Genomic DNA, 27743 nt, shown 5'->3' on the forward strand with positions numbered 1-27743 from the left:
GCTTCCAGCTAGGAGTGATTCTCTGGTTTATTCAGGGGGAAATGAAATGTAAATTGTCTGCAGATTGTTTTATGTCCAATATGACTCCACCTCTCCCTGACAAAGGCCATGCAGCCGAAACACTTGAGTTTTTAATCTTTGTCTCCATTGAACATGGCATACAAATAAAGGCATTTTAATTAATTATATGAAGAGTGACTTGATCCTCCATTCTTTTTGATGACCAATTTACCTCTTTTACCAAAGAGAACCTTCTATGTATAAAAAACATACTATGACTCAATCTGTCTATTTTTTTTTCTTTTTGGGGTCACCATATTCCTTCACTTAACAAGATAGTCTAACAGCAATGGAATTTTAATGACTTGATAATGTCCTGCATGATAACAGGAAAAGCTACAATTGCTCTGAATACCCAGAGCAACATCCAGACATTGGATATCCAATATCCTTAAATACTCAACTCATACCTGTCCTTGGTCACACAGATGTCCTATACTCAATGCCTTCCCAGTCCTCCTCACCAGATCTACTGTAGCTCTCATGGCAGGTGTGCGTAATCTCTGCAGCCAGGTCCAGGTAGTGCTGTCTCTTCTCTGGAGCGCCGTCGTCCGCTCCGATCACCACCATGCCCCCGGAGAAGCAGGCCAGGTGGCCCATCTTGTGGTCCAGGATGCCCCCCCTCCACTCCGCCATGTAGGTCAGCCCGCCAGGGGACTTCTGCACCAGGTTAGCCTCGATAGCCTGTGGGGGGGGGGTTGACATTTATAAATGGGTGACACACAGATAAATCTATATTAACTGTCTGCACACTAAAGCACACACACACACACACACAGAAACACCTCCATTCACATACAGTAGAACACAGCTTTTCTACCTTAGAAATTGAATCCAGGCTTGTTTTTCTAGTATTCTATATGTACGTTTTCAACTCTGTGGGTCCTGAATGCTTCTGTTACTCTGAAACTGAGATGGGTGTTCTTGTTTTCAGAGTAAATATCTCACGGACACTAGAGAAGCTTAACCAAGTTTAATTCTTCCCAAAGGGTCGACACAGCTGTAACTCAGACAAACAACATTTCACACAAGCACTGATATTTAACCCTTCCTCCTAGGCTGAGTCCCCTCCTCCACATCTGAACAGTCAATGCATCTCTGTTGCTATACAGAACCTTAGTGATATCTGTTCTTCCTCACTTCATCTGACCTGACCTCTACCCCAAAGTGCTCACTCCTCCCCAACTCAAGGCTGTCATGGTGATTGATACCAGACTGTGTCTCTTCTCCTCCCAGAGGATCCCCGATGGCTAACCATAACATATCCTGACATAATGTAAACGTTATATATTACCCTCTCTCTCTCTCTCTCTCTCAGTGACATTGTTAGGTTCCAAGATCTCCACCCGTCTCCCTTTCCACTTTCCCAAAGCCATCTGACTCCTACACATAACCACTCATTTCTGATGTGGCAACCATTCTCAATCATCCCTCAGATACTATAGTATTACCTCTGATCTATCATGTCTCTAGTATAGCAATGTTCAAAGTTTACCCAGAATCCAACATGGGGAAACACTGAGAAAATAAAATGAAAAAATGACTTCAATTGTTTTTCAATTTAATGTCTGATCTAAGAAGAAATACTGGAGAAGCAATAGGAAGGTCTGGAATACATTTCTATCTACAGCACAGGTGTCATGGCAGTGCTGGGAATGGCAGCTGCTTCAATTTGTGTGTGCCCAATTTTTTGTATGGCTTCTATCCACAATGCTCTGTGGATGCATGTTTTGTAGACATACTATCTATTCACATGACCATTGTGAACAACATGTCCATATTGGTATGTGTGTCTGCATTTATGTGTGGAATTAGTTCTACACCCCATAACACATGGACAGGTCTGTGGCAAATTGACGTCAAGCCTCCTTGACATTCTATTCTGACAGAGAGAGAGATAGAGGAAGAGGGAGACTTTGTGTGTGAAACAGGTGGAGGAAATCTTTATCTGAAGTTTCTCTCTCCTCTCCCTGGTGCAATCTCTCCTGCCAGTTTGCCTTTCTTTGGAAAGTTAGGAAACAGAGTAAGGCATCTCAGGAGATCAATATCCAATGACTCATTTTTCTCTCTCTCTCTCTTGCTCATTACGTGTTTGGATATAAGAATGCAATGCATAGCATAAACTTTTATGAAATGGCCAATCTACTGCCTAGATAGGTGAAACAAGTTAATCTAGCGCGTAAGACATCGATCCCTTCCATTGTCATTCTTATGGGTGGCCCTTGCGGGAATCAAACCGACGATCCTAAAACCTAGCAAGCATTTCTATGAAATCTTACCCCCAGATATGACACTGCTCATTAAAACATAAACTTTCTAGTACACACTGTGTGTATAAAACATTAGGAACACCTCCCTAATATTGAGTTGCACTCCCTTTTGCCCTGAGAACAGCCTCAATTCATCGAGGCATGGACTCTACAAAGTGTCAAAAAAGTTCCACAGGGATGCTGGCCCACGTCGACTCTGCTTCCCACAGATGTGTCAAGTTGGCTGGATGTACTTCGGGTGATACCATTCTTGATACACACAGGAAACTGTTGAGCATGAACAACCCAGCAGCATTGCAGTTCTTGACAAACTCAAACCGGTGCTCCTGCCACCTACTACCATACCCCATTCAGAGACCCTTAAATCTTCTGTCTTGCTCATTCACCCTCTGAATGACACACACACACAATCCATGTCTCAATCGTCTCGAGGCTTAAACATCCTTCTTTAACCCGTCTCCTCCCCTTCAGCTACACTGATTGAAGCGGATTTAACAAGTGACATCAATAAAGTATCATAGCTTTCACCTGGATTCACCTGGTCAGTCTATGTCATGGAAATAGGTGTTCATAATGATATGAATGCTACTGTAATCCATGTTTTCCCATGACTGCATTCCTTACGGGCAGATATGGTGAGAAGTTTCTAATGAGGCGTTGTCTGCCGTTACCATGTTGTTGGGATTCATTGAAATGTGTGGCATTTCACACCGTGTCTTAATTAGCATCTAAGGGGACGTTCACTTTGTATCTATTAATTAGTATCTACCTTAATTTGAAAGCTAATCCATTATTTGAATACTAATGCAAATGAATACTGTACTAGCTACGCTTGAGAGCACTATACAAACACAAACAGTGTGGCTATGGTGTGATACCAGAAAACTATAACTATGTTAAATACCAGGCCACAGGAGAGAGATTGTCTATAATTAATGTATTTGCCTCTGGCTTGACCCTCCAATGAGCAAATAGTCTCATCAGCCTAAAAGACGAGCATCACTGGTATTTAAGGAGAAGATATTGTGCTAATTGATGGCTGAGGGATTAGGTGTATGTGTGTGGAGGAGGTTGTGTGTGTCGTGCCATGTTTGTGAGGGTGTATGTGTGGTGTGTGAGTGAGCGTGTGCGTGCGTGTAGGGGTGCCACATGTGCATGCTTGCGTGTATGAGTGTTTGCTCACGTACGCGTTTGACCGTATGTTTGTGACTCTGTGCGCACACTTACACACACACACACACACACACACACACACACACACACACACACACACACGTGTGTGTCGCGTGTGTGTTTGTGCCACCCAGGTTGCCGATACTCGTTATGATATGCTGTAAAAGTCCGCTGAATTCTAAAACTACAGCGATAGCAGACCCCAGTCCTCCTTTCCTTCGTTCCTTCCGTCCACATATCCTTCCGTGTTGCATATATCCGTCCCCTACAGTGCTTGCTGAGATAGAGTGGCCCCATGACTGCAGCTCCCTCTCTACCTGCTCTATGGGATGCCTCCTACCTCCAGAGCACTGTAGTACATCTTCTTAGCCTCCTCGTCCGTCTTGTCTGACATCAGATATGATTTGATCAGATACTCGTAGAAACTATCCCCCAGGCCGCCAATGGAAACGTGATCTGGGAGAGGAAAGAGAGAGAGAAATCGGACGTTATTTCCCACACAGGGGAGGGTCTTTTTCACAAACATTATTCTGTAGTCTCCACTGGCAGGCGACCTTGGGTTTACTAAACCCAATAACCAACGAGTCAAATAGAATCAGAGTGTACATGGGAATCTCTTGTGGGTTATGACAGACTGACTGACTTGTGGATTCATACTCTGAGTAACCTTAGCACAGAAAATAACATTGTCATTATGGCTGGCTTTATCACGTACCCACACTGTTGTGGTTTTAATTGAAATAAAATTTGAATTGGTTGGTACAACTTCAGATATGAATACACTTGTGATTGTTGTTTATTTTTCCTCCCACTCAATTTCATGCTAATTTAACAACTCTGGATAAGATACTGGGTTGGAGACGTTTTTTTTGTGCGCTCACACATCTACACACACATCCACGCACGCACGCCCGCCCCGCCCAACCCACCCACCCACCCACCACCACCACCACACCACACCCACCCCCACCCACCCACCCCCCACCCACCCACCCACCCACCCCACCGACCCACCTCCACCACCACACCCCACCGACCCACCGACCCACCCACCCACACCTTACCCACCCACCCACCCACCACCACCCACCCCACCCCACCCCCCACCCACCCACCCACCCACCCACCCACCACCCACCACCACACCCCACCCACCCACCCACCCACCCACCCACCACCACACCCACCCACCCACCCACCCACCACCACACCCACCCACCCACCCACCCACCCACCACCACCACCACCCACCCACCCACCCACCCACCCACCCACCACCACCACCACACCCACCCACCCACCACCACCACCCACCCACCCACCCACCCACCACCACCCACCCCACCCCCACCCACCCACCCACCACCACACCCACCCACCCACCCACCCACCACCACCACCACACCCACCCCACCCACCACCACCACCACCACACACCCACCCACCCACCCACCCACCCACCACCCACCACCACCACACCCCCACCCACCACCACCACCACCACCCACCCACCCACCCACCCACCCACCACCACACCCACCCACCCACCCACCCACCCACCCACCACCACCACCACACCCACCCACCCACCACCACCACCACCACCCACCCACCCACCACCACCACCACACACCCACCCACCCACCCACCCACCACCACCACACCCACCCACCCACCCACCCACCCACCACCACCACACCCACCCACCCACCCACCCACCCACCCACCCACCCACCCACCCACCCACCCACCCACCCACCACCACCACACCCACCCACCCACCCACCCACCCACCACCACCACACACACCCCACCCACCCACCCCCACCCACCCACCCACCCACCCACCCACCCACCCCACCCCACCCCACCCACCCACCCACCCACCCACCACCACCACACACCCACCCACCCACCCACCCACCCACCCACCCACCACCACCACCCACCCACCCACCCACCCACCACCACCACCCACCCACCCACCCACCCACCCACCCACCCACCCACCCACCCACCCACCCACCCACCACCACCACACCCACCCACCCACCCACCCACCCACCCACCCACCCACCCACCCACCCACCCACCACCACCACACACCCCCCTTACACGCTGTGAACGGTTATCACACAGCGTTCTGTTAGTCCTTGACAACAGAACAGCAGAGACTGGGGGAGATGTGTGTGTGAGTCCATGGTTTCTGCTCTGTGCCCAATGTGCCCATGCTGACAAAAACCCGGGCCGGGCTGAACACCCACAGTCCCTCTCCTTCCGCTCCTCCTTATCTACCTGCTTCATTAACCATTCACCCGCAACAACAATTAGCCCCATAATCAGCCAGATTAGGACATTCAGGCCCACATCTTCAGATGCCGTCTCAGGCATCTCCCATTCCTCTGCCTTTCAGTTGAATCTGAAAAGATTCAATTCCCCGAGGTAATTGGATTCATTATCATTTTAATAAACCAGAGCGAGGCGATTTACATCCCTGCTTGAGACTGACATTGATAGTGAAAGAAAGAAAAAGGAAGAAAAGGGGATGGATGGATGACAAGGATGCTCCAAAGGATTTAAATAGGAGCGCTCCTGCAAGGTCGGAGGACTGTTTAGAAAGTCAGAAGATCAGGTTCACGGACGACTAGAGTGTAATAACGTGGAATTATAGTGTTCCTGTACAGTATTTTTTTTTTAAGTCTCAGAATTGCCTTTGACTGGGTTTAACCAGAGACGTTCTTTACTGCTGCACTACAATTACAAAGGCGGTGCTTGTCAAAACGCTTTCCTGTGGACACAGTAAGTGAAGTGTGGTGATGTAAATTAAGCTAGCCCGCTAGCCAGATAGCACTTTTTTAGACCAGGCTAGTAGAACATGTGGTGTGCAATGTTGTCTCCCCAAATATCGCATGGCACAGATTTTGTACCTTTGGCTAGTAGAATGCCACTCAGGCTGTCTAGTAGAAATTCCAGTCTATTTGTGTGGCTGGCCAGTAGCCTTATGTTCCATGATAATAATAGAATCATTTGTATCTCCTTCAGTGGAGGCCAGTACTTACGTTGGACCCAGTTGCCACTGACGGGACTCAAGAAGTTAGGATAGAGACCGTGAGGCTTCTCGATTTTGTTCAACAGCTTTCGGATATTCATAACCTGCAACACCATACAGTAAAAAAGGCATTAGCTCTGAACGAAAAAATAACTGTAGAAAGGATTTCAACTTTGGCATCACATATGCTTCTAAACTGATTTAAATGTCCTTGTAACCTGAAGTTGACACTTACAGCCAAATTAGAAAGGAAAAGCTATCGTCCAATGAAAGTTTACATTATGTTCAGTATTCCCATTAAAAACATTCACAAATACCCATTAAATGAATCGAAAGTGAAGTTCTTAAGAATTGTCATGCCCTGACCATAGATAGCCCTTCTGTATAGTGGTTTAGGTCAGGGTGTGACTAGGGGGGGATTCTAGAATGTGTATTTCTATGTTGGTGGTTTTGTATGGTTCCCAATTAAGAGGCAGCTGGTAATTGGTGCCTCTAGTTGGGGATCATATTTAGGAAGCCCTAACTCCCACATGCTTTGTGGGATCTTGTCTGTGTTAGTGTGTTTGGGAACTATGATGTCACGTTCTTTGTAAATTTTGGTTTATAGTTTCACTTTGTATTAAAAAGATGTGGAAACTCAATGCACGCTTGGTCCGCTCATTTTGAAGTTTGTGACAAGAATAGTATGGGCTGCAGCAAGAAAAACACACATGGATAATGGCATAGAGCCATGCACTGAGAAGCATACGATGCTCACGGTTTAACATGTTTTACCGAGTAAAATCTGAGATTCTGTCGCAGACAAGTCACACACGGGGTTGCAGAATTGCAAAAACGTCCCCAAAGTTCCCCGGTTTTTGAGAAATTCCTGTTGAACGATCCTAACTGGGAAAGCTTCCGGATTTGTGCGACCCAAGTCACTCACAGTATTGTGGGTACTGTAGTACATACCTTCTCTGTGTAGATGCCATTGTTGGAGAGCTCTGACAGGTGGACAAACTCCAGGTGCAGGGTTCCAAACTCCGCCAGGATACTGCTCCCGGCTGACGCCCAGCCCCAGCTCCAACTGGTGCCACTGCAACAGAAACCATACCGCGACAAGTGAGGACCACAGTCAACACACACTGTTATACACACTAGGAACAGAAACCATGCAGCGACAAGTGAGGACCACATTCAACACACACTGTTATACACACTAGGAACAGAAACCATACAGTGACAAGTGAGGACCATAGTCAACACACACTGTTATACACACTAGGAACAGAAACCATACAGTGACAAGTGAGGACCACAGTCAACACACACTGTTATACACACTAGGAACAGAAACCATACAGTGACAAGTGAGGACCACAGTCAACACACACTGTTATACACACTAGGAACAGAAATGATACAGTGACAAGTGAGGATCACAGTCAACACACACTGTTATACACACTAGGAACAGAAACCATACAGCGACAAGTGAGGACCACAGTCAACACACACTGTTATACACACTAGGAACAGAAACCATGCCGTGACAAGTGAGGACCACAGTCAACACACACTGTTATACACACTAGGAACAGAAACCATACCGTGACAAGTGAGGACCACAGTCAACACACACTGTTATACACACTAGGAACAGAAACCATACCGTGACAAGTGAGGACCACAGTCAACACACACTGTTATACACACTAGGAACAGAAACCATACAGCGACAAGTGAGGACCACAGTCAACACACACTGTTATACAAACTAGGAACAGAAACCATACAGTGACAAGTGAGGACCACAGTCAACACACACTGTTATACACACTAGGAACAGAAACCATACAGCGACAAGTGAGGACCACAGTCAACACACACTGTTATACACACTAGAACAGAAACCATGTTATACACACTAGTGACAAGTGAGGACCACAGTCAACACACACTGTCATACACACTAGGAACAGAAACCATACCGTGACAAGTGAGGACCACAGTCAACACACACTGTTATACACACTAGGAACAGAAACCATACCACAGTCAACACACACTGACAAGTGAGGACCACAGTCAACACACACTGTTATACACACTAGGAACAGAAACCATACAGTGACAAGTGAGGACCACAGTCAACACACACTGTTATACACACTAGGAACAGAAACCATACCGTGACAAGTGAGGACCACAGTCAACACACACTGTCAATACACACTAGGAACAGAAACCATACAGTGACAAGTGAGGACCACAGTCAACACACACTGTTATACACACTAGGAACAGAAACCATAGAACAGAAACCATACACACTAGTGACAAGTGAGGACCACAGTCAACACACACTGTTATACACACTAGAAACAGAAACCATACAGTGACAAGTGAGGACCACAGTCAACACACACTGTTATACAAACTAGGAACAGAAACCATACAGTGACAAGTGAGGACCACAGTCAACACACACTGTTATACACACTAGGAACAGAAACCATGCCGCGACAAGTGAGGACCACAGTCAACACACACTGTTATACACACTAGGAACAGAAACACATGTTACAGTGACAAGTGAGGACCACAGTCAACACACACTGTTATACACACTAGGAACAGAAACCATACAGTGACAAGTGAGGACCACAGTCAACACACACTGTTATACACAATAGGAACAGAAACCATACCGTGACAAGTGAGGACCACAGTCAACACACACTGTTATACACACTAGGAACAGAAACCATACCGTGACAAGTGAGGACCACAGTCAACACACACTGTTATACACACTAGGAACAGAAACCATACAGCGACAAGTGAGGACCACAGTCAACACACACTGTTATACACACTAGGAACAGAAATGATACAGTGACAAGTGAGGACCACAGTCAAAACACACTGTCATACACACTAGGAACAGAAACCATACAGTGACAAGTGAGGACCACAGTCAACACACACTGTTATACACACTAGGAACAGAAACCATACAGTGACAAGTGAGGACAGAAACCACAGTCAAGTGAGGACACAGTCACACACACTGTTATACACACTAGGAACAGAAACCATGCCGTGACAAGTGAGGACCACAGTCAACACACACTGTTATACACACTAGGAACAGAAACCATACAGTGACAAGTGAGGACCACAGTCAACACACACTGTTATACACACTAGGAACAGAAACCATGCACACTAGTGACAAGTGAGGACCACAGTCAACACACACTGTTATACACACTAGGAACAGAAACCATACAGTGACAAGTGAGGACCACAGTCAACACACACTGTTATACACACTAGGAACAGAAACCATGCAGTGACAAGTGAGGACCACAGTCAACACACACTGTTATACACACTAGGAACAGAAACCATACAGTGACAAGTGAGGACCACAGTCAACACACACTGTTATACACACTAGGAACAGAAACCATACAGTGACAAGTGAGGACCACAGTCAACACACACTGTTATACACACTAGGAACAGAAACCATACGTGACAAGTGAGGACCACAGTCAACACACACTGTTATACACACTAGGAACAGAAACCATACAGTGACAAGTGAGGACCACATTCAACACACACTGTTATACACACTAGGAACAGAAACCATACAGTGACAAGTGAGGACCACAGTCAACACACACTGTTATACACACTAGGAACAGAAACCATACAGCGACAAGTGAGGACCACAGTCAACACACACTGTTATACACACTAGGAACAGAAACCATACAGTGACAAGTGAGGACCACAGTCAACACACACTGTTATACACACTAGGAACAGAAACCATACAGTGACAAGTGAGGACCACAGTCAACACACACTGTTATACACACTAGGAACAGAAATGATACAGTGACAAGTGAGGACCACAGTCAACACACACTGTTATACACACTAGGAACAGAAACCATACAGTGACAAGTGAGGACCACAGTCAACACACACTGTTATACACACTAGGAACAGAAACCATACAGTGACAAGTGAGGACCACAGTCAACACACACTGTTATACACACTAGGAACAGAAACCATACAGCGACAAGTGAGGACCACAGTCAACACACACTGTTGATACCACAGTCAACACACACTGTTATACACACTAGGAACAGAAACCATACAGTGACAAGTGAGGACCACAGTCAACACACACTGTTATACACACTAGGAACAGAAACCATACAGTGACAAGTGAGGACCACAGTCAACACACACTGTTATACACACTAGAAACAGAACAGAAACCATACAGTGACAAGTGAGGACCACAGTCAACACACACTGTTATACACACTAGGAACAGAAACCATACAGTGACAAGTGAGGACCACAGTCAACACACACTGTTATACACACTAGGAACAGAAACCATACAGTGACAAGTGAGGACCACAGTCAACACACACTGTTATACACAATAGGAACAGAAACCATACAGTGACAAGTGAGGACCACAGTCAACACACACTGTTATACACACTAGGAACAGAAACCATACAGTGACAGAAACCATACAGTGACAAGGACCACAGTCAACACACACTGTTATACACACTAGGAACAGAAACCATACAGCGACAAGTGAGGACCACAGTCAACACACACTGTTATACACACTAGTGAACAGAAACCATACAGTGACAAGTGAGGACCACAGTCAACACACACTGTTATACACACTAGGAACAGAAACCATGCCGTGACAAGTGAGGACCACAGTCAACACACACTGTTATACACACTAGGAACAGAAACCATACAGTGACAAGTGAGGACCACAGTCAACACACACTGTTATACACACTAGGAACAGAAACCATAGTGAACAGAAACACTGTTATACACACTAGTGACAAGTGAGGACCACAGTCAACACACACTGTTATACACACTAGGAACAGAAACCATACAGTGACAAGTGAGGACCACAGTCAACACACACTGTTATACACACTAGGAACAGAAATCATACAGTGACAAGTGAGGACCACAGTCAACACACACTGTTATACACACTAGGAACAGAAACCATACAGTGACAAGTGAGGACCACAGTCAACACACACTGTTATACACACTAGGAACAGAAATGATACAGTGACAAGTGAGGACCACAGTCAACACACACTGTTATACACAATAGGAACAGAAATTATACAGTGACAAGTGAGGACCACAGTCAACACACACTGTTATACACACTAGGAACAGAAACCATACAGTGACAAGTGAGGACCACAGTCAACACACACTGTTATACACACTAGGAACAGAAACCATACAGTGACAAGTGAGGACCACAGTCAACACACACTGTTATACACACTAGGAACAGAAACCATACAGTGACAAGTGAGGACCACAGTCAACACACACTGTTATACACACTAGGAACAGAAACCATGCAGTGACAAGTGAGGACCACAGTCAACACACACTGTTATACACACTAGGAACAGAAACCATACAGCGACAAGTGAGGACCACAGTCAACACACACTGTTATACAAACTAGGAACAGAAACCATACAGTGACAAGTGAGGACCACAGTCAACACACACTGTTATACACACTAGGAACAGAAACCATGCAGCGACAAGTGAGGACCACAGTCAACACACACTGTTATACACACTAGGAACAGAAACCATACAGTGACAAGTGAGGACCACAGTCAACACACACTGTTATACACACTAGGAACAGAAACCATACAGTGACAAGTGAGGACCACAGTCAACACACACTGTTATACACAATAGGAACAGAAACCATGCAGACAAGTGAGGACCACAGTCAACACACACTGTTATACACACTAGGAACAGAAACCATACAGTGACAAGTGAGGACCACAGTCAACACACACTGTTATACACACTAGAACAGAAACCATACAGTGACAAGTGAGGACCACAGTCAACACACACTGTTATACACAATAGGAACAGAAACCATACAGTGACAAGTGAGGACCACAGTCAACACACACTGTTATACACACTTGGGACAGAAATGATACAGTGACAAGTGAGGACCACAGTCACAACACACTGTCATACACACTAGGAACAGAAACCATACAGTGACAAGTGAGGACCACATTCAACACACACTGTTATACACACTAGGAACAGAAACCATACAGTGACAAGTGAGGACCACAGTCACAACACACTGTTATACACACTAGGAACAGAAACCATACAGCGACAAGTGAGGACCACATTCAACACACACTGTTATACACACTAGGAACAGAAACCATACAGTGACAAGTGAGGACCACAGTCAACACACACTGTTATACACACTAGGAACAGAAACCATACAGTGACAAGTGAGGACCACAGTCAACATGCACCGTTACACACTGGTTCACACTCAAGACAATAAATCCATGCTAGCATTTTTTTAAAAATCATGATGTTCTGCAAACTTTTCATTAGATTGTAATAATGGGCAAATAAACAGTATTGCAACGTGATGCTACAATTACACTTTGTCCTTACAAAAATGTAGGCAGATTATACAGATACACAAACAACACCAGTGTCAGTAATGAAAAACATTCCATTTCACCTCAGTGTGTTGTCACTTTCAGCAGTTCCCTGGTTTGTCTCTGAGGCAATTTAGTGTCTTGGAGCCAAAGCTTTATATTCTAGTGCACCAACACCTACAATATCTCCAAAATGCGTTTTCCTTTATATCCCAGAGCAACGGCACATCATTTGTTTCTTTCTTGCTTTTCAGAGGGCACTGAGCCGAGGAGACAGATATTACAATTGTCACTCTCCAGAATGGTGCATTTTGGTGCTGAAGAAGGTACAGAAACTCAGGGCCCTGGTCAAAAGGCATCCACTATATAGTGAATAGGGTGCCATTTAGGGCGCCATTTAGGGTGCCATTTAGGGCGCAGTATAAAGATTAAGCAGGACTGGATCCGTTTGTCCCTCTTGGGCACCAACCCAGATGCTAGCTAATGCACCGCATCAGTGGTCTGTGGATCAGAGTGGGAGGCTTTACCAATCAATAACCAGTCTACCTCTGCAGAGGCGAGGAAAGCATTAAGGTCATCTTAAGAGACTCAAGCAAGAGCACCAACCAAGTCTGGAGTCAACCAGGGTCACCAATAAACCGTGTCTACCTCCAAATTGGCACCCTAGTTCCTATATAGTGCAATCATTTTGACCAGGGCCCATAAGTGAATAGGACACTATATAGAGAATGAGTTGCGGTTTCGGATGCAACCCATATCCTTCCGTCTTATTTCGCCATGAAAGTAGTGCACTGTGAGGAAGACATTCGAAGCCGCCTCAGAATAGCGGTATGTCCATGTCTAAATTACGACGACACGATGACTAACCTAATCAGAGGAGGTGAGATGGAATGTCATTACAATACATTATAGTACATGACCTAATCCTACATTAATGGAAAGTGATAAAGGGATGAATGGAACGGAACATATTAGCGGAGGATGGAAATAAAAAGAGAGACGATAGAGGGAGTGAAGCAAAGAGAGAGATGTAGTCCCGATGAATACGCTTCGTATTAGTTTGGGGCTCCATCATTAGCTGCTCAAGCTAAAGTCACACCAGGGCCCGTCGATTAGGAGTGAATGGCTTTAGCGGCTTTTATTGCAAACAGGATGCATGGTTTGGAATATTTATATTCTGTTCAGGCTTCCTTCTTTTCACTCTGTGATTTAGGTTAGTTTTATGGAGTTTTATGGAGTTTTATGGAGTAACAACGTTGTTGATCCATCCTCGGTTAACTACTATCACAGCTATTAAACTCTGTAACTGTTTTAAAGTCACTATTGGCCTCATGGTCAAATCACTGAGTGGTTTCCTTCCTCTCTGGCAACTGAGTTAGGAAGGATGCCTGTATCTTTGCAGTGACTGGGTGTATTGACACACCATCCAAAGTGTCATTAATGACTTTGCCATGCTTAAAGGGATAGTCAATGTCTGTCCCCCCCCCCATCTACCAATAGGAGCCCTTCTTTGCGAGGCATTGGAAAACATCCCTGGTCTTTGTGGTTGAATTTGTGTTTGAAATTCCCTGCCTGACTTAAGGACCTCATCGATAATTGTATGTGTGGGGTACAGAGATGAGGTAGTCATTCAAAAATAATGTCAAACACTATTATTGCACACAGAGTGAGTCCATGCAACGTATTACGTGACATGTTAAGCAAATTTGACTCCTTAAGTTATCTCGTCTTCCACTTTGACATTATGGGATATTGTGTGTAGGCCAGGGACAAACAATTTCAATTGAATCCATTTTAAATTCAGGCTGTAACACAACAAAATGTGGAAAAAGTCAAGGGTTGTGAATACTTTATGATGGCACTGTAAATTGGTACATTGCACACTTTAGGAAACTTGCAAAAGTAATTATCAGCTTTTGCATTCAGTTGCAAAACAAATGTTCAATGCTTTCTCTATGCATTATTCATTATGCGCCTTGTATGAATGTGTTCGCATCGCTAATTACAAAGCATTTAGCTTGAGGTTCTTCAATGTGTTGAGGCCTTTTGGGAGCACATGCAGTATTCTATAAGTAGTCCCGATATACTGTATGAAAGACCACATGCAGTATTCTATAAGTAGTCCAGATATACTGTATGAAAGACTACATGCAGTATTCTATAAGTAGTCCAGATATACTGTATGAAAGACCACATGCAGTATTCTATAAGTAGTCCAGATATACTGTATGAAAGACCACATGCAGTATTCTATAAGTAGTCCAGATATACTGTATGAAAGACCACATGCAGTATTCTATAAGTAGTCCCGATATACTGTATGAAAGACTACATGCAGTATTCTATAAGTAGTCCAGATATACTGTATGAAAGACCACATGTAGTATTCTTTAAGTAGTCCCGATATACTGTATGAAAGACCACATGCAGTATTCTATAAGTAGTCCAGATATACTGTATGAAAGACCACATGCAGTATTCTATAAGTAGTCCCGATATACTGTATGAAAGACCACATGCAGTATTCTATAAGTAGTCCCGATATACTGTATGAAAGACCACATGCAGTATTCTATAAGTAGTCCCGATATACTGTATGAAAGACCACATGCAGTATTCTATAAGTAGTCAGATATACTGTATGAAAGACCACATGCAGTATTCTATAAGTAGTCCCGATATACTGTATGAAAGACCACATGCAGTATTCTATAAGTAGTCCAGATATACTGTATGAAAGACCACATGCAGTATTCTATAAGTAGTCCAGATATACTGTATGAAAGACCACATGCAGTATTCTATAAGTAGTCCAGATATACTGTATGAAAGACCACATGCAGTATTCTATAAGTAGTCCAGATATACTGTATGAAAGACCACATGCAGTATTCTATAAGTAGTCCAGATATACTGTATGAAAGACCACATGGGACATGCTACATATACAACAGAGGACTTCTAAGACTTTCAAGTCAGCCCATAGGCAACATATTAATTGTGCTGTACTGAATTCCCTTGGTGTTTGTGTGTGTGTGTGTGCGTTTGAGGACATTAAAGATCTAGTACATCAGTGTACTACATTATGGGGCAACATTGTTTCTCTCTGAGCTATAATGAAATCCCTTGCTGTTTGTGTGTGTGTGTGTTTGTGTTGTTTCTGTACATACTGTATAAGTTCCTTTACTTATGTGGCTATAATTTATAAAATGGGGGAGAATCATTCCTCCCTGCCCATCTAACTGGAATTATCTCTGGAATCAGTTAATTCAATTTGCCAGCAACTGTCTGCTTAGACAGGCGGGTTAATTGGAAGCAGGTGGCAGGCAGAGGTGCCAGAGAGATGTCTTTAAAAAAAAATGTTTTAAAAAAAGTCTACAGTTGTTGGCATTAATGATTTGGGAGACAGGCGCAGGAACGAGGAATCGTTTTTTTTTATTATACCCCGAATTACGGCGTGCCGTGTAAGGGCTCGGGGATGAAGACCAAACAAAGACTTAAGAAAAACACAGGGTTGGAACCCAAACAAAAGAGTGAGGAGTACCTCGAATAAATACACACGCGCACAATAACGTACAGGACGAGACCCATAATCATCTGCGCAATCCACAAGGACACGAAAGCCCAAAAACACACAGCACAGGTACTCACACGCACCAACGGACAAAGTAACAATAATCGACAAGACCATGGAAACCAAAGGGCACATATATACAAATACTAAATCAGTGGAAATAGGTGTCACGACTTCCGCCGAAGTTGGTCCCTCTCCTTGTTCGGTCGGTGTTCGGCCGTCGACGTCACCGATCTACTAGCCATCACTGATTCATTTTTCATTTTCTATTGGTTTTGTCTTGTCTTCCTTCACACCCGGTTCCAATCCCATTAATTACATGTTGTGTATTTAACCCTCTGTTTCCCCTCATGTCCTTGTCGGAGATTGTTTGATTGTATGTTTTGTGCTAGTATGTGTTGGTGCGCGACCCATTTTATTATTGTTGTTTATTTTGATTTTGGAGTTTTTGTGAGTTTTATTAAACGACTCTGTTTATACCAAGTTCGTTCTCCTGCACCTGCCACCAACACGCACCCATTACAATAGGGGACAGGTGGGCGTGATGAAAGTTCCGGAGGGATCCGTGACAACAGTATCTTAACTATGTAGGGTGTGGGGTGTCTTGCATATGGGTATCCCGGTAAAATCGCACAGGTCAGAGTTTGAACACGTTATTTAATTTGTGGCTCCAAGACGAGGCCGCAAATGTCAAACATTTCAAACGCAAACAGAGGTATAAAATATGCACCACCTTAATGCAATGTAATCCAGCTAAATGTTTTGGCAAGGTCTCATACAGTATGTGTTTATAATAGGATATTGTAGCTAGGGAGTCATGGGGACTGGTAACTAAGGCTCACCTGCCCAGGTTGATGACTCCACGTGGGATACCGGTTGGTGTGTTGAAGGCCGGTAGCAGCTTCTCCCCAAGCACCATCACTTTCCTCTTGAACATCTACAACAGCACGGAAGGAGGGACACTTAGCAAACACTCACAGAAACACACAAAGACAGAAGTACACACAACTGTGCAAAAACCAGCCCCCAACCCCACAGAGGTACACACCACTCCCACGTGACATCAACACGGGCATATTTTCATCTTGGCCCCTGTAAGAAAAACCTTTTTACTTCCAAGTACAGAATGTTTTTACCCAACAAAGAACTGTCAAAAAAAACTCTTTCTTCAGAAAGAAACCTTTCATGTAGTGTACAGTCAAACACAGAGAGTAGAATTAAAGTGTAGCTCCAGCCCCAATACTTTCCAGATGGCTTCCCAGCCTCTCTCAACAAAGCTAATTATGTAGAACATAACAAACCCAGGGACAACGGAGAGACGGCGCTGCTCTGAGAAGGATTAAAAGCAATCTTATTGATGTAATCCACAGCAGTTCAATTAAACCTACACTCTTCTCTGCCGCCTGCCTCTTGAAAGCAGGGCCAAGGGAGGGTGAAGCACTGTCTCAAAGTAAGATTAACAGGTCAGACAAATCTGCATCACCTGCCGAGACAGAGTAAGAAGGAGAGAGAAGTAGAGAGAGAGAAGAGAGAGCGTTAAATAGTGAGAGAAAGACTCAGAGTGCTGGTATAAGAGTGCTGGTATTAGAGTGCTGGTATTAGAGTGCTGGTATTAGAGTGCTGGTATTAGAGTGCTGTTATCAGAGTGCTGGTATTAGAGTGCTGGTATTAGAGTGCTGTTATTAGAAATAAGATGCAAGGCTGCTAACAGAGAGAACTAGAAAGAGAGAGAGGGATATTGTTTGTTTGTGTGTGTGTGTGTGTGTGTGTGTGTGTGTGTGTGTGTGTGTGTGTGTGTGTGTGTGTGTGTGTGTGTGTGTGTGTGTGTGTGTGTGTGTGTGTGTGTGTGTGTGTGTGTGTGTGTGTGTGTTGGGTTTGGGTGGTGTCCAGATTTCCTAATTTACCATACTGGGGTATACAGTATTACTGGCAGTGCACACAAAGGGTGCTGTTTCTTTCCAAGCGTAGAAAAAAATCATATATATATACACTATCAGTCAGAAGTTTGGACACACCTACTCTTTCAAGGGTTTTTCTTTGTTTATTATTTTCTACATTGTAGAATAAAAGTGAAGACATCAACACTATGAAATAACACATATGGAAACATGTAGTAACCAAAAAAGTGTTACACAAAATATATTTTATATTTGAGATTCTTCAAAGTACCCTTTGCCTTGATGACAGCTTTGCACACTTGGCATTCTCTCAACCAGCTTCATGAGGTAGTCACCTGGAACACATTTCAATTAACAGGTGTGCCTTGTTAAAAGTTCATTTGTGGCATTTCTTTCTTTGTTAATGCATTTGAGCCAATCAGTTGTGTTGGGACATGGTAGGGGTGGCAAGAACAGCTCAAATAAGCAAAGAGAAACAGTCCATCGTTACAGTCCATCATTACTTTGAGACATGAAGGTCAGTCAATCCGGAAAACTACAAGAACTTTGAAAGTTCCTACAAGTGCATTCACAAAAAGTTTGCAGCCTGCCCTCCAGCCCATTTTTCCCCGTCTTCTCTTCACGCAAATGGCGGGAATCTGGGCCTCTTCCCGGGGAAAGCAGTATGTCATTTATGTCGGGCTCATCGGACTCGTTAAAAGGAGAAAAAGGAGTCTGCCAGTTCATGGTGAGTAATTGCAGAACTGAACTGAATTGCAGTTCTGTCCAGAAGTTATTTTCGGTCATAAGAGAGCAACATTATGTACAAAATAAGTAAAAAAATAAGTTACAAGCAACGCAAAGAAACAAATTTAAAAAACACAATTTGATAATACGTGGCCATTTTGGATTACAGCCTATATGAACACTCAAATGCCACGGTGATCTAGACAGACTGCCGAATCGAGGCAAAGGTTTCAAATCTCTGGATTAACTACCTAATGTTATCTCAATTTGATCATGAATAAATTGGATAGAAATGTCTTTAAATTGATAAAATCTGTGAACTATCTTGTGCACGTTTTAAATTGACACAGTACCAGTTAGCAAAGGTGTCAGCTAGAGATGACGTGCCAGGATTTGTAGTCTTGCATGATGTCTCCTTTGATGCTAATCGGCATTTTCGAATCAGAGTAAATAGAGCTGAGTGTATTGATGAAAGTAACCTTGCCCGAGAGAGATGGTTATAAAACGTCAGGGTAAGCTTATATGAAACACAGGCCTTATCTTTAGTGTGGTTAAAATTCCCTATGGGAAAAACGAATGGAACCATTTTCCTGTTTGACTGCTAGGTTTTACAAGTATTATGACACCTCCACTATGGGGCTCTATACCGCCCAAGCCTAGTGTGTGTGTGTGTTTGCAAAGTGTCACAGTGCTTTTTGGCAGTCTCTCCGTCTCATTATGTGGTGACTCAGCAAAAAAAAAGAGTGAGTGAGAAGGAGGAGGAAGCTGGTAGAGCTAAGTGTTCATATAGGCTTGCAACCCAAATGACACACTATTTCCTATATTAGTGCACTACCTTTGACCAGGGCTCTGGGAAATAGGGTGCCACTTGGGGCGCAACAATAAATGCATGTCAGAGTAACTAGCCATTAGAATTATGATCATCAATAATGCCAATATGAGTTGCCCGTGCCCTTGTCCGACAGTAAGTGAATGATACAATGTCTCTCCTGCCTCTGGCACTTGAACTGCTAGCTCTCACTGCAGCTGAGAGCTGAGAAAGGCTCGTTATTTCCATCATCTGAGGATGCGCCTGGACACGGTTTGTCTGGGCCTTGATTCACCCTTTCTGGGTCTTTGTTTTTGTGACCAGGAGGCAGAGTGGGCTACAGACAGATGTACTGGCACATGACTGATTTGGACACATTATGTGCATGGATACACATGTTTGACTCATATGTATGTTCTCATGTGTATGTGCAGATACGCACACATGCACACAATGATCATTGTTATCGGTAACACGCGCACGCACAAATCCTTCCACCTACTTACCCACCCACATGCAAAGCTCAGGTGCTACTCATGCCCTTGACAAATGCCCATTTACTTTTATCATATTTACAATCCAATTACCTATAGTTCTCTGCATGTTACTCCATGGCACAGTCCACACTAGTTCAAATGACTCAGATTCACAGGGCATTGACACCACACAGAGACATAAAAATCCCAGTGAGGCCACAGTGGCCCGAGGAGTCATCGCTCCATCTAGCAGCTGGGGGCCCAGTTCTTTGCTGGCCCACTAGCCCTCCAGAACTCCCATAATTCCCTTCCCTCTCAGCGTACTGGAAGGGCCTGGGAGACCCAGGGTGGATTTACACACAGAGGAAGCTCATTAATTCATACTGTAGGATCCACGGCTAAAATGAGTGTGTGTGCATGTGTGTGTGTGTGTGACGGGAGCTGCAGATTGCCCCTCTGGTCCCCAGCGCCATCTCTTATCAAAGAGATTATAATGACCCTCTCCACCATCCTTACTCAACCAACCTAGCAGTTCATGGGCATCATGTAAACACACACCCACAGTCATTTTAAAGCCTACACACACACACACACACACACACACACACACACACACACACACACACACACACACACACACACACACACACACACACACACACACACACACACACACACACACACACACACACACACACACACACAAGAGTGCACAACCTCCAATTATATCACACTGTTATTAAGCCTTGTTACGCAAGGAAATCCTTATGTGTTAATTACCGCATGAGCCCTTTTGCGGGCAGCTGTGGTATGCTTTACCATTGAGCACATCTATCTAAATCTACCTCCCCCTTCTATAGTGCAGAGCAAGACTTCAGTACAGCTTCAGCTAATTTGCATCTCACTCACGCCCTCCTCCTCTCCTTCTTCTCCCTCGGCTCATTCATCCCCCCCTCCTCCTCTCCCCTGTAGCTAAATGAGAATGTGTTTTCAGTCAACTTACCTGGTAAAATAAGGGTAAGAAAAATGATACACAATCACAGAAGTGCCTTTAGAGACATGCAGCACACGCTATCGTCCACCCATTCTTCCCAACCATCCCACGCGCATATCCCGCCGCTCGTCCACAATCCTTAACCCAGCCATCGGAAGAACGGACAGGGCCTCTGCACGGAGGAGCATTGATCTGTTGTAACAGGAGACGGCTCGCTTACTTCGCTTTCAGTTTGGAATTATCCCTTGGATGTTGGACACGACAGCCGCGAACTGAATGGCTTTTCTCTTTTAAGCACAAGAGACACGTAGCGGGCGACGCAGTCACCTCTCCCCGAGTTAACACTGTCAGGGACCAGTGGAGACAGACTGAGGGGTAGAACTCTGTATGTATGGCACCCGCAGTTGCCATTCAAACTTCTCAATTGTGAGTCAAGGAAACACTTGAAGTGTGAAAGTGAAAATGAGAGGTTGTTGCTCTGTTGGTGGAGTCGGCACGTGTTGGCTTTTACTTCAGTGCTGTAGCTGTTGTCCCGACAATTATTTTTTTTACCCACCCCAGTGGCTAGATTCTTGGTTAAATAGCATACAGGTGTAAAAAGAACTGACATTGGCAAAAAATGTACATGCAACTTCTTGTACAACAGTTCTGTTTGAGTGGGATATAGACCAACCGGAACTCACAAAAACTCTCCGCACCTTCCTAATGCAGTGTTTGTAACTCCAGCCCTCCAGTACCCCCAACATCATACCTTTTTGTTGTAGTCCCAGACAAACTCCCCTAATGACCTGATGATTAGTTGACAAGTTGAATCAGGTGTGCTTATTTGGGGCTACAACTAAAATGTGTGCTGATGGGGGTACTCAATGGATGGAGTTGGGAAACACTGGCCTAATGATGCAGACTAGCGGACTGGGACCATTTGTGCAAAATATACACATGTATTTCCAATGTCTTGCTGACTGTGGCTGAAAACAGCTTTTGCATGACAGGACAGAGAACAACCACAAACCGTTATCTGAGGCCTGATCATGCCAAGCGGGCCCGACGACACTGGTCCATTATCGTGGTTGACGACTCAAATGTTGAACCTCCTCATGAACACTAAGCTAGAAAACATTGCAACAAGGGACAGGAGACGTGGCACCCATCTCCGCCTCCTCTCCTGCCTCGAGGACACATTGAGCTGGACCAACGCCAGCCAGGCACGGCGCGTATCCAACACGATAATACAATGACTGTGCAGCTCAGCAGACGTGTTAGCAGCTTCTAACAAAGTGTTAAGTCAACCAGGTGCGTTTCTCTCGCAAATGTCACCCACTCAATTAGAGAAACGTAACGCATTTCCAGGAGAACAAAGACCCATCTTGTCATGGTTGTCTTCGGAGCAGCAGAACTTGATAGTTGGAAGACAAAAGGAAAGAGGAGTGGGTGGGAGGCAGGAATGTTGCGAACGGCATTATGTTATGCTCTTTGATGGTGAATTCTATTGGAGGAGTACAAAGCTATCTTCCTGTGTGATGTAATGTATTCTTAACCTATTTTATCCTCTGGTTCCTTGGAGCGACGATATGCGAAGTATGTAGTGTGTTTTGATTACTTCTCATTAAACCCTAACAGTAGAGAAGATTTGAAGGTATACTGCACTACGAGAGAGTGTATACTACTTGGTGCGGTTGAAAAAAAGAGTTTGCTATAAGTCACCTTAGTTCCTTAAGTGATAGAAATAGCATTTAAATCCGGAAACGTTTTGGGTGACATTTGGGAAAAATCTTGATGGTGCCGCGTTTCAAAAAGAGGTGCTTTTTATGACCGTGGAAGAATGAATTATTCCTGTTCGCCAGCTGTGTGTAATGAAAACCGAGCTCAAAACACCCTCTCTGACTTTCACAATACCCCAATACCCCACCAGGACGATTACTCAAATCCTTTTTTTATAACCACTTTTCCTCTCCTCCTCTCATCCCCTCATTCCTCCTTCTGCGGTTTACTTTTACTCAGAGTATCGGCTGACTCTAAAAGGCTGTAAAAAGGCTGAGGAGACCAAAGCTGTCCGCTCTGATCATTCACCCAGCCCAAACATCCTATAGGGCCGATCAGAATCAGACACACTATTTGTGCTTGACCTCTGTGTGGTCTAATGCTTAGAAACTGCCCACGTCACCACAATGTAAAGGTGGCAGGTAGCCTAGCGGTTAAGAGCATACAACCAGTAACCCAAAGGTTGCTGGTTCAAATCCCCGAGCTGACTAGGGGAGAAATCTGTTGATGTGCCCCTTGAGCAAAGCACTCAACACTCATTGCTACTGTAAGTTGCTCAGGATAAGAGGGTCTACTAAAATGTTGAAGTGGATGACAGCTGACGATCTCTTTCTTGAGAAATGCACAAGTTAATCTGAGCTCTGCTCGTTGGAATTGCACAGCTGAGTAAGACCCTTGAGGCCAGGGTATAAGGAGAAGTGCCAGTACATGGTGAACCACTGAACTGGAGCATGTACACCAGGGCTATGAGACATGTCGCTTGATTAGCTAGAAAGAAAATAGCCAGAGGTACAGATACTGGCATGTGCTACCCATCTTCAAAACTCAACATTAGGCATCAGACAACATCCTGGGCAGAATTAGCACAGTGCTCTCAGCAGCCTTCTCTCATCTTACAAGGTGTGTGTGTGTGTGTGTGTGAGAGAGAGAGAGAGATGCACAAAGCACAGCACACATGGTTGAAAGCTTGCTGCTGGGTGCTAGCTGCCAGATATCTGGGTTGTAATACTACGGCGCTGCCCTGATGAGAACCTCATTTGCTCAGTAGGATTTAACTGGAACAATCGGTCAATTCTCATAAGCAGCGGTCTGCCCTGGTTGGTTTTTGCCTCTATCCCAGCGGTTTACATCATTATTAGCATCTGATGGTTTTACCACTGATTCTTATGGACAGTCTGGGAGCCTTGCAAATACTACTAGAGTCTTCAGGAGAGAAGCCACAGACCGTGAGCTCGCTTCACTAAGTGCAAAGAACGGCAAAAACAAAAGCTTTGAACATGTATTTATTTACACTTTATCTCTAGATCTTATTCTTTCTGCCAGCCGGTAATTTTTTGTTCTGTCCTCAATGTTCAATTCCCCCTTTAAAAAAAAATATATATATAGGTGCTGACTTTGAGTCACACATAGTAAATCTCTGCCATGTGTCTTTGATTGACACACTATGATAAAGCCAGGAAAACAGAACGCACACTTTAATCCTTGCTTCTTCTCACCCCCGTCCAAATACAAAAGAGAGACCCCTTCCGTCAGTTTCATGACACGAGACGCACATTTCCTGCACATCGATTCCATTCTTCATTTCAATACGGCTGACCGCAGGAGAAGCGGAGGAGTACGCAGGTTAGGGAAGTGGGAGGTCTCAGAGCAGGAGTTCCAATCTTATGCCTTATTTGTCACGAGGAAAACGATTACATGGACAGGAGGGACCTGATCCTAGATCAGCACTCCTACTATAGGTCGCTTCATGAATTCAGGCCCTGGAATTGCATTGGAGCGTGTGTCAGTGCTAGGAGGCTGAAGTTTTAGGCCGTCGTAAGAGATGGACTATATACATTTGAGCTAGGTGCTTGAGTTGGATCGAATCTATAAATACCAGAGTATTGGACCACATTAGGATAATATGAACATACACTGGCTGGGTAAGTGCAGCGGAGTGCTTCTGGGAAAGATTGGACAAGTGAAGCTTGTCTCCAAATCGTGATCATATCATACTTAGCTTTGAAGTGAAGCTAGCTTCTCTAAAGCGGTTATCATAGCTTGTCATGGAATCCTGTATTCCCAAAGCATGTGGTCTACACCGAGGGACTGATTATGGCTTAAGGTGGTGTCGTCACTGACTCGATTCCCGTTTGGTTCTAAAGCAAAATGAAAAGTGCTTTAAAAAAAGGTCCAGTTGTGAACGTCCAAGATATTGACAGTTATTTGCCTAACAGAGCAGAGGTAAAACAACATGTCCTTTACTTTAATGAGGTCTGCAGTAGCATTGATTAACACATGTTCCTTAAGCAATGAGTGTCTGAACTGACACAGGTGTATGTATCTAGAGCGACTGCTGACTAGCAGCATGAAAGGGGAAAGGGGGATACCTAGTCAGTTGTCCAACTGTATTCGGCTGGAATGTGTCTTCCGTAATTTAAACCAACCCCTCTGAATCAGAGAGGTGGGAGGGGGTGCTCAATCGACATCCATGTCTTCGGAGCCCGGGAAACAGTGGGTTAACTGCCTTGCTCAGGGGCAGAGTGACAGATTTATACCTTGTCAGCTCGGGGATTCGTTTCAGCAACTGTCCGGTTACCTGCCGCCTCTCGAAGCCCTCCATGTGTCTCCATTCGCCGTGAGGTCGTCTGAACTAGAACATGATGTGTATAATTTATGCCGAGTGGCATCGCCTGAGACAGAGAGGCAGCTCTAAATAAGGTTATCAAATAAATAAGATATGAAGACTTCTCTGGGAAAGAAAACGGATATGGTTAAGAATTCCACACTGAACCCCAATGGAAGGCATAGAAGCGGGAAAGCAATCATCTGCTCTAAAATCCTCTGAACACTTTACATTATAACTTACAGTAAATTACATTCATCTGCCCAATGTTATTCTCAGTAATGTTATTCTCAGTGAAGGACATTCTCCCAACGTTATTCTCGGGAACGGAATCGTTGTGCCTGATGAACACGAGTCCACGGTTCCACAAGTTCTACGGTTCCGCCACTCCGAGCCACATAGCGTAGGTAATCTAAATAGCTTCACAGTTTGTTGACTGGATGTAATGTGGCTGTCATGCCTTGTTTTTGTTGCTCCGCCATGATGCAATTACAGAGGTTTCGGTTGCAGCGTTATCCCGAGGAAGCCTACAGTGAGCTCTTTATGTTCCCTATGGTCTAATTACCTAGCCATGGTAGGCATACTGTGCCTATGAAAAGATGCCAGGCTAAATAACTTAACCGTCTCTGGAGGGGGATTGGAGAGTTAAGGGGACAGACGTTTCAACTGTTTGAAGCTTGCGGAGATGAGCAATCATCACTAAGAGTAGACATAGTATTGTAGATGTAGATTCAGCTCAGTTATAGCCTCAGCCACCAAGTGGCACTGTATACTGCCTTATGTCTTGTGTCTTGAGAAGGGAGGTTTGAAAGTGAGTGTTAGTTACAATGCTGACTGTTACATTGCTTGCATTCCCCACCAATATAGACACGTAACAGTTAATTGTGTTTGAATTCCCATATCGGTAAATGTGGATATACTAGTTTTGGTGGTTGCAGGAATGAAGAATAAATCACTTTTTTTTTACTACACCTCAACTACACCTGAAAGGAAGGTGTTATTTCTCCTGAAGTGAGCCAGCAGTCACATCGAATCAACTCCTACCATCCATGTGAAGGTTCCTGGAGAACTCAAACTGAGTGTGTTACTATTTCACAGACAGGAGGTTATATCTACTCAGTTACCACAGTCACCAGTACCATGCTCTATCACCAGCCACCGACCGTTATATGAAGGTCTAACAATATTAGGACACCCGATGTATCTGTATCAGCTTGCGCGGCGCCCTCGTTGCATAAGATGAACCGTCACGCACCGCCGGTCGCCCAGACTCCCGATCCATCAATAATACAGTTGTGAGCTCCATCCATCCGCCGGCTGGGTCGTCTGGCTCGGCTCCGTCGCTGTGGCTACAGTGGCGTTGGGGGGGGTGATGGGATGAGGAGCGTCCACAGCGGTTGGAGGATGTTCATTTCTCTTTATGGAGGTGACAGTTTCTCCACAGCCCTGACTGGAAGGAGGGGACACTGGGTACGTAAGCTTGCTCCAGAGCCAGACGGAGATTGAAACTAACAAGTTTATGCCAGACAAATGGTTATCCCTTTTTTATTTAAACACAATACCTGTCCACAATGTTTCTGCATGACTACTTCAGCACATTGTAAACAGGGCAAAATGAAATCCAGAGTCCCGTTGATCATGCTGAATGAGTGTAGCCAGGGAGAGACCAGGGGATTGAGTACGCTCCGTAATCAAATCAAATCAAATGTATTTATATAGCCCTTCGTACATCAGCTGATATCTCAAAGTGCTGTACAGAAACCCAGCCTAAAACCCCAAACAGCAAGCAATGCAGGTGTAGAAG

General features: G+C 44.8%; 1 protein-coding gene across 2 annotated transcripts in view; it reads right to left on the reverse strand.

Annotated features, from left to right (window-relative positions):
- The window catches only part of LOC118364035 (mannosyl-oligosaccharide 1,2-alpha-mannosidase IA-like), a 233064-nt gene that overhangs the window by 14693 nt on the left and 190628 nt on the right, over positions 1-27743 (reverse strand). Inside the window, exons 5-9 of one of the 2 annotated variants that reach the window (XM_052489417.1) lie at positions 17514-17608; positions 7504-7630; positions 6563-6656; positions 3844-3959; positions 525-744 (exon numbers count right to left, since the gene is read on the reverse strand). In XM_052489417.1, the coding sequence (XP_052345377.1) occupies positions 525-744; positions 3844-3959; positions 6563-6656; positions 7504-7630; positions 17514-17608 (652 nt within the window). The remainder of the gene's footprint in view (positions 1-524; positions 745-3843; positions 3960-6562; positions 6657-7503; positions 7631-17513; positions 17609-27743) is intronic. The other variant, XM_052489418.1, reaches the window with a different exon arrangement.

This window comes from Oncorhynchus keta, chromosome 31 (assembly GCF_023373465.1).
Source record: "Oncorhynchus keta strain PuntledgeMale-10-30-2019 chromosome 31, Oket_V2, whole genome shotgun sequence".
NCBI classification, from domain to species: Eukaryota; Metazoa; Chordata; class Actinopteri; order Salmoniformes; family Salmonidae; genus Oncorhynchus; species Oncorhynchus keta.